General features: G+C 41.0%; 1 protein-coding gene across 1 annotated transcript in view; it reads right to left on the bottom strand.

The window, feature by feature from the left end:
• The window catches only part of tp53bp1 (tumor protein p53 binding protein, 1), a 36,629-nt gene extending 25,297 nt beyond the window's left edge, over positions 1-11,332 (bottom strand). The window contains exons 1-9 of the mRNA XM_036135894.1: positions 11,123-11,332; positions 9,852-9,930; positions 9,182-9,266; positions 5,893-5,951; positions 5,725-5,808; positions 5,491-5,548; positions 4,162-4,452; positions 2,258-2,352; positions 2,003-2,181 (exon numbers count right to left, since the gene is read on the bottom strand). Of these exons, the coding sequence (XP_035991787.1) occupies positions 2,003-2,181; positions 2,258-2,352; positions 4,162-4,452; positions 5,491-5,548; positions 5,725-5,808; positions 5,893-5,951; positions 9,182-9,266; positions 9,852-9,930; positions 11,123-11,302 (1,110 nt within the window). The 5' untranslated portion in view covers positions 11,303-11,332. The remainder of the gene's footprint in view (positions 1-2,002; positions 2,182-2,257; positions 2,353-4,161; positions 4,453-5,490; positions 5,549-5,724; positions 5,809-5,892; positions 5,952-9,181; positions 9,267-9,851; positions 9,931-11,122) is intronic.
• Between the last annotated feature and the right edge of the window lie 758 nt (positions 11,333-12,090).

The following is a 12,090-nucleotide window of genomic DNA, read 5'->3' as shown; positions in this document are numbered from 1 at the left end:
ATCAAACCCTCAGACTGCTGGTGGTTCCTAGAGTCTCTAAAAGTAGAATGGGAGGCAGATCCTTTAGCTATCAGGCTCCTCTCCTGTGGAACCAACTCCCAGTTTTGGTCCGTGAGGCAGACACCCCGTCTACTTTTAAGACTAATCTTAAAACTTTCCTTTTAGACAAAGTTTCTAGTCAGAGTGGCTCATGTTAACCTGAGCTATCTCTATAGTTATACTGCTATAGGCTTAGGCTGCTGGAGGACATCAGGGTCTATTTATCTCTCTCTGCTGAGTTCTCCTACTGCTCTCCAATCTGAATTGTTTGTTGTAATTTCAGCTTTGAACTTTTTGTTCTCTGTCGTTTTTCTCTTCATAGAAGGTACACCTGGTCTGGCGTTCTGTTAGCTCACCGCAAAAAGGGAACTGAAAGTAAGTCAAATTTTCTTGAAATTTGTATATTCTTCCTTCATATGGGCAGCTAAATAACGCTATTTGCCAATGGGATGAGTATTTTTACCCCTAAAATAAGATAAATAGATATCCTGCACTTGAAATAAGATGATGGAGATGAATTGTTCTTATTTTAAGTGCAAAAAATCTTATTCCATTGGCAAATAGTCTTATTTACCTGCTCTAATCAAGGAAAAATACACAAATTTCAAGAAGATTTTACTTTGAGTTCCCTTTTTGAACACATCATCAGGGGAGGCAGATCATCCTCTATTACCATCTAACATAGAAAGTACTCCTGGGTCAATGTGAGCTTCTGTGCTTTCTGTGTCTCTGCTCTGTCTTCTCTAAGCCCCAGTGGGTGGAGGCAGATGAGCGTTCACACTGAGCCTGGTTTTGGTTCTGCTGGAGGTTCTCCTCCCTGCTAAAGGGGAGTTTTCCTCTCCACTGTCGCTTCATGCATGCTCAGTATGAGGGATTGCTGCAAAGCCATCAACAATGCAGACGACTGTCCACTGTGGCTCTACGCTCTTTCAGGAGGAGTGAATGCTGCTTGGAGAGACTTGATGCAACCTGCTGGGTTTCCTTAGAGAGGAAACTTTCTGACCAACCTGGAGGATCTGATGGAGTCTGACTTTGGAGAGAACCTTGAGATGACATGTTGTGAATTGGCGCTATATAAATAAAATTTAACTGAATTGAACTAATAGAAAAATCAGACCACTGACTGAAAATAAAGTAGGGCTGAACGATTTTGTAAAATAATCTTATTGCGATTTTTTTTCTTAATATTGTGATTGAATGTGATTTTTTTTCCAGTTTAATTTATCATGTGTTTTAAAATATATACAAACAACAAATCAATTTGTTTCCTCGCCATGTGGATTAGTTGCTAAAAGACCCACAGCATCTAAACTCAGAGCAGAAATTATTGGGTTCTGCCTACAATATATTACAATCAAAATTGCAATTTTGACTTTTCTCTGCATTAACCACAAACAACAAAAATTGCCTCTAAATAAAGATGTTTCTAAACAAGGACTATTTTAAATATGAACTTTTAATGTTTTTATTGATCAGAATATTATTCAAGAGAACAGCTTTTAATTTAATTGGACATCAATCCTTGTTGAACATAAAGTGCAACCAACAAGCAAGTCTATGTATTAAACTGATTGACCTGTACTTAATGCTATGTATGATTATATAAACTCTAAAACAAGTAATAAAATTAGATTATCTCACTGCTGCAACTGTCTTCCCTTCCATGTGGAGGCAAACCCACTTTAAACATTTTACAGACACCTAATGGACGTGTCTAATTCCATAATTGTTACATAGCCAAAAATTGCAGACTCTGCGATTTGGAAATTGCGTTATTTTAAATCACGATTAAATTGAAAATGCGATTAATTGTTCAGCCCTAAAATAAAGCTTGTTTCACCATATAGACGGATCCAAACGTCCTGGATTGTGGTTTGACAAAACATCTCCTCAGACTTGGAGACATTTCAACATGTGACGCTTTATAAAGTGATTTAGTGAGCTGGTTTAATAATTAACCTACATGGGAGAACTCAGGCTGGGACGGCACGGAGAGCGCTCGATCCGACCCCAAACCGGAGGAGTTCAGGGACACGGGGGTGGAGGTAGCTGGCCGCGGTCTGGAGGACGCCTCCGTCTCCATGGGCTCGTCCTTCTCTGCCGCTCGCTCCTCCGGCGGCAGCGAGGTGTCCATGGGCTCCTCTGCAACACGACAGAGCCGATTCACTAAAGCCGCCCCCCTTTAATCCGCCCGCCCGGCTGATTTCGCTTCACTCACCGCGTTCGTTCTCCGCCTCGGTAGGCGAGCTGGGAACGATCAACGGGGTGTGGGTGAAGTCGTCCGGGGTGGGGGCCACGAAGTCCACGGAGCTCCTGGAGAACAGACACACACCGAGGCGCTCTCTGACAAAAGGTAAATCTGTGAAAGATTCCGCTAAATTAAACAAATATGTCAACTTAATCTTGGTGTTTGTGGACAGGTGTGGCTTTTCAGAGAGCAGCACACTGCAAAAAGGGAACTAAACGTAATCATCTTGAAATGAGTATATTTTTCCTTGATTTGAGCAACTAATTAAGACTATTTAATTGTTGTCAATTTTCAATTGTTTACTTTTAAATCATTGCTGCACCATATACTGTAATTTAAATTTACTGTAATTTACAAGCTGTATTCTTGCACAAATGCCCTTTGCTCAATCAATTCTGCACATACGAATGGTTTTAACAATACAAACCTGTACACTGTGACTTTCTCCTGCATTGTTTACATTTCAATTATTCACTTTAAATCACTGCTGCACCTTATACTGTAATTTAAATTTACTGCAATTTACAAGCTGTATGCAACGAAATTTTGTGCATACAAAATGACAAATAAAGTTGTCTAAGTCTATTTGCCAATGCAATTAGTATTTCTACCCTTAAAATAAGATAATTAGATATCCTGCGTTTGAAATTAGATGATGGAGATGATTTGTTCTCATTTTAAGTGCAAAAATCTTAATTCCATTGGCAAACAGTCTTATTTAGCTGCTCAAATCAAGGGAAAAAACACTAATTTCAAGAACATTTGACTTACTTCTAGTTCCCTTTTTCCAGTGCAACATTCAAAATGGTACAAAATGCATCATATGGAGTCACATGTCTACTGGGAGTTATTGTTGCTATTTGAATTGACAGGGTTGTCACTGCTGCACCTTATACTGTAATTTAAATTTACTGTAATTTACAAGCTGTATTCTTGCACAAATGCCCTTTGCTCAATCAATTCTGCACATACAAATGGTTTTAACAATACAAACCTGTACACTGTGACTTTCTCCTGCATTGTTTACATTTCAATTGTTCACTTTAAATCATTGCTGCACCTTATACTGTAATTTAAATTTACTGCAATTTACAAGCTGTATGCAACGAAATTTTGTTCTGTACGCACTCTGTGCATACAAAATGACAAATAAAGTTGTCTAAGTCTATTTGCCAATGGAATTAGTATTTCTACCCTTAAAATAAGATAATTAGATATCCTGCGTTTGAAATTAGATGATGGAGATGATTTGTTCTCATTTTAAGTGCAAAAATCTTAATTCCATTGGCAAACAGTCTTATTTAGCTGCTCAAATCAAGGGAAAAAACACTAATTTCAAGAACATTTGACTTACTTCTAGTTCCCTTTTTGCAGTGCAACATTCAAAATGGTACAAAATGCATCATATGGAGTCACATGTCTACTGGGAGTTATTGTTGCTATTTGAATTGACAGGGTTGTCACTGCTGCACCTTATACTGTAATTTAAATTTACTGCAATTTACAAGCTGTATGCAACGAAATTTTGTTCTGTACGCACTCTGTGCATACAAAATGACAAATAAAGTTGTCTAAGTCTATTTGCCAATGGAATTAGTATTTCTACCCTTAAAATAAGATAATTAGATATCCTGCGTTTGAAATTAGATGATTTGTTCTCATTTTAAGTGCAAAAATCTTAATTCCTTTGGCAAATAGTCTTATTTAGCTGCTCAAATCAAGGGAAAAAACACTAATTTCAAGAACATTTGACTTACTTCTAGTTCCCTTTTTCCAGTGCAACATTCAAAATGGTACAAAATGCATCATATGGAGTCACATGTCTACTGGGAGTTATTGTTGCTATTTGAATTGACAGGGTTGTTTCCCCTTACTGGGACAGACTGTCCTGCGCCAGCGCTCCCTGGCCGGAGAGGTGCAGCAGCCGGAGGGTGCTGGCCGGCGTGGAGGTGGGCGGGGCCTGCTGCTCCGGCGGCTCCGACACGGTGCTGTCGACGGCGGCGGCGCCGTTACCGGACTTGTCGGCGTCGAACAGGTCCTGCTGTGAGGACAGGAGGTCGCCGTCCTGCTGGTCCGGCTCCTGGGAGGCCTGCAGGTTCTGGGAGTGCAGCAGCGCCTGGACGGTCAGCTGGGGCTCCGCGGTGCTGCTGGAGCTCACCTCAGACCTGGAGAATAAATCCGTGTGGTTTAACAGAACTTAGAGCAACCGGGGCAATTCTGTAAAATAACTCCCGCTGTAGACGTTTATAATTCACACATTAGACAAAAGGAAACCCTCAGGGCTCTACGCTGCAACAGGGGAACTAAAGGTAAGTAAAATTTACTTTAAATTAGTGTATTTTTCCTTGATTTGAACAGCTAAATAAAACTATCTGCCTATGGAATGAGTATTTTTACCCCTAAAATTAGATAATTAGGTATCCTGCACTTGAAATAAGATGATAGAGATTAATTGTTTTTATTTTAAGTACAAAAAATCTTATTCCATTGGCAAATAATCTCATTTACAAGCTCAAATCAAGGAAAACTACTCTCACTTTAAGACATTTTTACTTACCTTTAGTTCCCTTTTTGCAGGGAATCCGGCTTAGTGATTACTGGCGTAAACTACACTGCAAAAGAAAACTAAAAGTAAGTAACATTTTCTTGAAATTAGTGTATTTTACCTTGATTTGAGCAGTTACACGACTCTATTTGCCAATGCAATTATTATATTTACCCCTAAAATAAGATAGTTAGATACCTTGCACCTGAAATAAGATAATGGAGATTAATTGTTCCTATTTTTAGTGCAAAAAAATCTTACCCCATTGGCAAATAGTCTTATTTACCTGCTTAAATCAAGGAAAAATACACTAATTTCAATACATTTTTTACTTACTTTTGGTTACCTTTTTGCAGTGTAAGCAAGAATATTGCTTAGATTACGTCAACAGATTATTCATGTTTTACAGCCACATTTCGTTCCATGTTTTGCAGTTAAAGGCACCCAACTTTTATAATATGTACAAAAATCAATTATTAGGGTCAATTAAAGCTAAAAAAAATGAAACAGTATTTTTCATTAAATCTGGAGATTAAAATATGACTTGGCTCTGACTCCAAGTAAGAATCTAACCTTTTCAAATGATATGCACAAGCTTTTATTTAAATCCCCAATGTTTAATGCTTTTTTTTTTAAGCTATAAATAACATTTATTTACCTCACAGCCTTGTTGTTATCTTGACTCTCCACAGTTTTGGAGCCGGCGCTCTGCTGCTCTACGATAACAAAGACATGTTGGACAGATGAGCGTTTTACATGCTGCATTCAATGCAATCAGACGTTAAACTTTCATCCGGCAAATAAAACAATAACGCACTCAAAGATCACGGTGTGTTTATCATAAAGCATGAAGCTATCAGAGGAAAATAACCCGGTTTTATTTGCGTCTTACTTTCTGAGCAATGCCCAAAGTCGGTGTCCGCTTGAAGGTCTTGACTCTGCGAGAGCGCCAGAAACCCGAACTGTGAGGATCCGCCTGAAAAATGACACGAGTAGCCCTGATTACACAAAATGACACAATTTCATTAAATCAGCTGCATCAGACGGAAAGAAAACCCACCGTCAGGCTGAACACAGTTTGTTGTGGAATCCGCTCCAGGATCCATTTCAGAGTCAAACCTGAAGAATTAAATAAGAACAAAGTTTCAGTAAGAGGAGATGATGCATCTAGGCCTCCAACAAGGAGGCAGGAAGGAAGGAAACAAGGAAGGGAGGGAGAAAGCGTGGAGAAGGAGGGAGGGAGGAAGAAAGGTAGGCAGAGGGAAGAAGCAAGGATGGAAGAAAGGAAGCAAAGGAGGTAGAGAGGCAGGAAACAAGGAAGCAAAGAAGGTAGAGAGGAAGGAAACAATTAAGTAACGTAGGGAGGAAGCAGGGGGGGAAGACAGAGAGGGAGGAAGGAAGGAAACAAGGAAGGAAAAGGGAACCAAAGGAGGGAGGGAGGGAGGAAACAATGAAGTAAAGTAGGGAGGAAGCAGAGGAGGAAAGCAGAGGTGGGAGGAAGAAAGGTAGGAAGGGAGAAAGGGACGAAGCAAGGATGTAAGGGAGAAAAGAAGGGAGAAAGGAAGCAAAAAGCGAAAGAAAGAAATTAACATTTAGACTAGAGAATAGGGAAGGGAATTAAAACTGGAAATATAATTTTTTTATGCTCCATTTCCTCTAAGCTGTATATATACACACACACAGGATAAATAAACCAGATTTGTGTCCCAGCTCCCACAGAAGTGAATAACATCTGCAGAGCAGTGAGTCTCCAGCAGGTGGCGCTGCTGCCAGATTTCACTGGGAATGAATTTCAAACACAAAGCAACCAAACAGTTACATCTCCACAGTAACAACAGAGGAAAATTAATTTCTGACGCCATGAAGCCCAAATCCCTGCAGCCCTCCACCGGCTCCTCATCACCAGCAGCAGCGTATTCATGGCAGCGCTGCAGAACCTCCTCACACCCCATCATCCTTCACACAACGTCCTCACGCCTCATCATAACTACGAATAACAAAATAAAATTAAATAGCAGTTCCACCACACCAGACTAACAGCCAGGTACTTCTAGTATTCCTCTGATTATGACAGTTAGCAACAACATCTTAGGCCCCCAGTGGTCACCATGACGATGACAAAAAGTATAAACTCTGGCCAATTTTCATTAAAAACCAAAACCACGCCACTAACTCTCCACTTATTCATCTAGGCACCCTGCACATGCTCACTTTGACTTAAACCTTCAGCTCCCTACGCCGTCTGAATGGAGAAGCCCCGCCCACCTTAAGCCTCCTCGGCCAATCAGAGTCACACACACACACATCCTCTCCGCTCTAGAAAAGCATTTCTCCCTCAGCGGAGGCGCTTTAATTGACCGATATGTAAGTAATGTAACGAGTTTCCACAGTGAGAAACATTATTTTCTATTTTCTAACAGAGCACATACTTGTTTCTGCTTGGAGGAGGACAGATGCTGATCACTTGACTTGGAAGGGAGGGAGGGAGAGAGGGAAGAAAAAAGGATACAAGAAAGGAAGCAAAGGAGGAAGGAAACAAGGAAGTAAAGTGGGGAGGAAGCAATGGAGGGAAAGAGGGAGGAAGCAAGGAAGGAAAGTAGGAAAGGAGAGACAGATGAAGCAAGGATGTAAGGGAGAAAAGAAGGAAAGAAGAAAGGGAGGGAGGAGGGAAGCAAGGATGGAAGAAAGGAAGGAAACAATGAAGTAAAGTAGGGAGGAAGCATAGGAAGGAAGGAGGGAGGAAGAAAGATAGGAAGGGAGAAAGGGAAGAAACAAGAATACAAGAAAGGAAGCAAAGGAGGGAAGGAAGGAGGAAGGAAACAAGGAAGGAAAGTAGGGAAGAAGCAAGGGAGGAAAGGAGGAAGAAAACAAGTAAGTAAAGTGGGGAGGAAGCATAGGAGGGAAAGAGGAAGTATGGTAGGAAGGGAGAGAGGGAAGAAGCAAGGATGGAAGAAAGGAAGCCAAGGAGGGAGGAAACAAGGAAGTAAAGTGGGGAGGAAGCATAGGAGGGAAAGAGGAAGGTAGGAAGGGAGAGACGGAATAAGCAAGGATGAAAGAAAGGAATCAAAGGAGGTAGAGAGGAAGGAAACAATTAAGTAACGTAGGGAGGAAGCATGGGGGGAAGGAAGGGAGGAAGGAAGGACAGAAGGAGGTAGGAACAAAGTAAGGGAGGAAGCAAGGTAGGAAGGCAGAGAGGGAGGAAAGAAGGAAACAAGGAAGTAAAGAAGGGAGGAAGCAAGGAAGGAAAGAGGGAGGAAGCAAGGAAGAAAAGTAGGAAAGGAGAGACAGATGAAGCAAGGATGTAAGGGAGAAAATAAGGAAAGAAGAAAGGGAGGGAGGAAGGAAGGAAGCAAGGATGGAAGAAAGGAACCAAAGGAGGGAGGGAGGAAGGAAACAATGAAGTAAAGTAGGGAGGAAGCATAGGAAAGAAGGAGAGAGGAAGGGAGGAAGGGAGAAAGGGAAGAAACAAGAATACAAGAAAGGAAGCAAAGGAGGGAAGGATGGAGGAATGAAACAAGGAAGGAAGCAAGGGATGAAGCAATGGAGGGAAAGAGGGAGGAAGCAAGGAAGGAAAGTAGGAAAGGAGAGACAGATTAAGCAAGGATGTAAGGGAGAAAGGAAGGAAAGGAGCAAGGGAGGGAGGAAGAAAGCAAGGATGGAAAAAAGGAACCAAAGGAGGGAGGGAGGAAGGAAACAATGAAGTAAAGTAGGGAGGAAGCATAGGGAGGAAGCATAGGAAGGAAGCAGGGAGGAAGGGAGGAAGAAAGGTAGGAAGGGAGAAAGGGAAGAAACAAGAATACAAGAAAGGAAGCAAAGGAGAGAAGGAAGGAGGAAGGAAACAAGGAAGGAAAGTAGGGAAGAAGCAAGGGAGGAAAGGAGGAAGAAAACAAGGAAGTAATGTGGGGAGGAAGCATAGGAGGGAAAGAGGAAGTATGGTAGGAAGGGAGAGAGGGAAGAAGCAAGGATGGAAGAAAGGAAGCCAAGGAGGGAGGAAGGAAGGAAACAATTAAGTAAAGTAGGGAGGAAGCAGGGGGAAGGGAGGGAGGAAGGAAAGACAGACAGAAGGAGGTAAGGACGAAGTAAGGGAGGAAGCAAGGTAGGAAGGCAGAGAGGGAGGAAGGAAGGAAACAAGGAAGTAAAGAAGGGAGGAAAGTAGGAAAGGAGAGAAAGATGAAGCAAGGATGTAAGGGAGAAAAGAAGCAAAAAGCGAAAGAAAGAAACAACATTTAGAGAATAGGGAATGGAATTAAAACTGGAGGCGGAGTCGCTTTAATTGACCGATTTGTAAGTAATGTAACGAGTTTCCACAATGATAAACATTATTTTCTATTTTGTAACAGAGCACATACTTGTTTCTGCTTGGAGGAGGACAGATGCTGATCACTTGACTCTCCTCCTGCAGCGGTGAGCCGGGCTCAGCTGCTGCCACGACGTCTGCACAGAGAAAAACAAACATCTTTTATGTTTTTACGCTGTTTTTTCTTTATAAAAGGTAGATAATGGCTACAAAAAAAACAAAAAACAGGAAATGGCCGAAACTCGCCCATATTTACGACCGTTAGACATCATCTGCATGTCAGCTGGTGGTTTTAGGAGACGTATGATGAAAAAGCCTTTTTCTGTCCCACCACATAAGCTTTTAAAGTTTGCTAAACTCGACTGAGACTTTCACTGGAAATGTGTGCTTTGGTCAGACTGGACAGGATTAACCTCATCCAGCAGGAGAATGATCCAAATTAAATGGCCACTTGTGCAGAAATGTGTCACCAGTCACAAAAATAATCAACGTTCCTCCATGTCCGCCCTGAGAGGAAGCAGACCTGTGGAGCTGAAAGGCCGGTCTCTCTAAGGGATTTTATTAAAAACTATTATTTATTATGATGGGGAAAAATGTCAGTAAACTAAAGGTTGGATTTTTCAGTGTGACTTTGTACTAGCCCAATGAAATATGAATTATATTAAGTATTTTAGGACTTTTAAGACATCTTTTTCCTGTTTAAAAACAACGACAACACAGACCTGGTTCAGCCTGATTGTTGCTCTCTGATTGGCTGTCAGTTTGGGAGCATCTGCTTCCTAGTGGTGATGATATCAGCTCCTGAAAAAAGGGGGAAATTACTTTAGTCTGATAAAAAAACAACACCAGAACTGTAAAGAGTGGCTGAAAAAATAAGCAAAATTTCTTTCAAGAGGTCAAAGTTGGGAGAATTCTGCACGTAGCGTATTACTCTAGATGTCCAACAGGGGGCAGTACTGAGTAGAAAAACTGTTCCAATATGTAAATCATACTTCTATGGTTTCTGATCTATTAAAGCGTCTATTTTTATCAAATACAAATCTTCTTTTTTTTTTACTCTGGGGGAAATTCAAAGCACTTCATGAATATCGTCGCTTCACACAACTGGTAAAATAAAATGTGGTGTGACGTTGTCAACATAATTAATGCAATGAAAACTAAAAATGTTCAAAGCACCCAGTAGCAACTGTGTCTATGGTGAAGTAGATCGCTTTCTAAACCACAAACCTCTCCATTTATGTAATTACTGCATTTAAGTTACTGTGCAAAGGGGCAACATTTAGAAATGCTCCTTAACGTCATTATCTTTATTACATAGGATAATGCCGATTACAGAAACCATACATATCCAGCATTATTTAAAAGAATCTAAAACATTAAACCCGACTGACTGCTGCATAAATAATGTAAAAAAAAAGAAAAAGAAAAAAAAGAAAAAAAGAAACAACCAAATCAAAGACCAAAAAATGGAGACATAATGACACTGTTCCTTAAAGGGGAAAAATGGGAATTTAAAGGGAGAGATTGGAGTCAAAACTGCTTGAACGACACTAAAAACTGAACAAATTTGTGTTTATTGAGTGAAGCTGTGAGACAAGCGGACAATAAATGGCTGTGAAATTAATGTTGTCCATTATTCAGACATTAGCTAAGCATGGAGAGACACAGGAGGAGGAGGAGGATAGGGACATAAACAGGAAGCAAAGGGATGACTATTAAAAACGCTGTGGAACAACGTTGAACATGTTCTGAGCTGAGATTTATTTACGATTATTTGTAAAGTTAATAATGTAAATAAATAAAATGATAATAATAATAGTCTTAGTTCTTAAAGATAAGATAAGATAGGCTTTATTGATCTCACATTGGAGAAATTCACATGTCACGTCGGCTCAGAAGATTTATTTCACATTTTCATAATGGCTTCAACCTGATCCCAAAGTGTTTATTATCTTTAATCATTTATTTTAAATATTTTTTTTTAGCATCTTACCAGAACCGGGCTGCGGGCGGTGGGCTGCAGGCTGGACAGGCGGCGGGCCAGCAGCGCCCGGTAGCTGCTCTCCGGGTCGTCCTCCAGACCGACGCTGTCCGGCTGGGAGTCCTCCACGATCAGGCACGGGTTCTCCGGCTGCGGCAGGCTGGAGTCCAGTTCACTTCCGCCGGGATCCATGAGGTCAGGCCGAGGACCGGAGACTGTTGCTGTGAGCTAACCGGGCAGCGGGGAGACAACCAAGCGGGACATGTGAGAGCCGAGCCGGCCGGGGGGGCCACTGCTAGCCGGGACCGTCCCGGTGTTAGCATGTTAGCATGCTAACAGCTAAGCTAACGGCTAACGCTCCGCCCAACAACAAAACGTGTTTCTCGGTTTTTAATCGGAGTGAAAAATCACATTATCGGGGGAGGAAAATCCCCACTTAACCTCTGGACCTGCATACTTACCTAAAGAGCTCAAAAGCAATAAAATATCCACTCATGTATCTGCTTTAAAAACCATTATAGAGCTACTTCCAACACACAGAAACACCCACTTTAGCTGCCGTGGTCGCGGTAAAAAATTTTAACATAAGCGGTTTGATTGGTTCAAAGGTCCTGACGTCACACAAAGAGCCAGGATTAGTGTTATGGTTGCCAGGCGTCTTTAAATGTAACGCATTGTTTCCAGACTATTTCAGGTAGGTAAACGTTGCTGTTGCGTCAGATTTTATTGTATTTAACCAAAGTAAAGGGAATAAATCTTGTTGCCTGTTTTATCCATCTGTTGTCTATAAGCCTGGGGTTACTACTGAGTCTGGAAAAGTCTTGCTTTTATCATGTCTGGACAAGTATGGCAAACAAGAGTGTAAAACATTAGATTTTTCCAGATCTTTTAAATTTTCAAACGATAAAAATGTGATCATAATAAATAATCATAGAGTGCTTTATTTATAAGATTTATATGTAAATGAATTGCTAAAAAAA

The sequence above is a fragment of the Fundulus heteroclitus genome, chromosome 4 (genome assembly GCF_011125445.2).
Source record: "Fundulus heteroclitus isolate FHET01 chromosome 4, MU-UCD_Fhet_4.1, whole genome shotgun sequence".
NCBI lineage: Eukaryota > Metazoa > Chordata > Actinopteri > Cyprinodontiformes > Fundulidae > Fundulus > Fundulus heteroclitus.
Note: the sequence above shows the minus strand (reverse complement) of the source record. Positions and strands in the feature narration are given on the sequence as shown.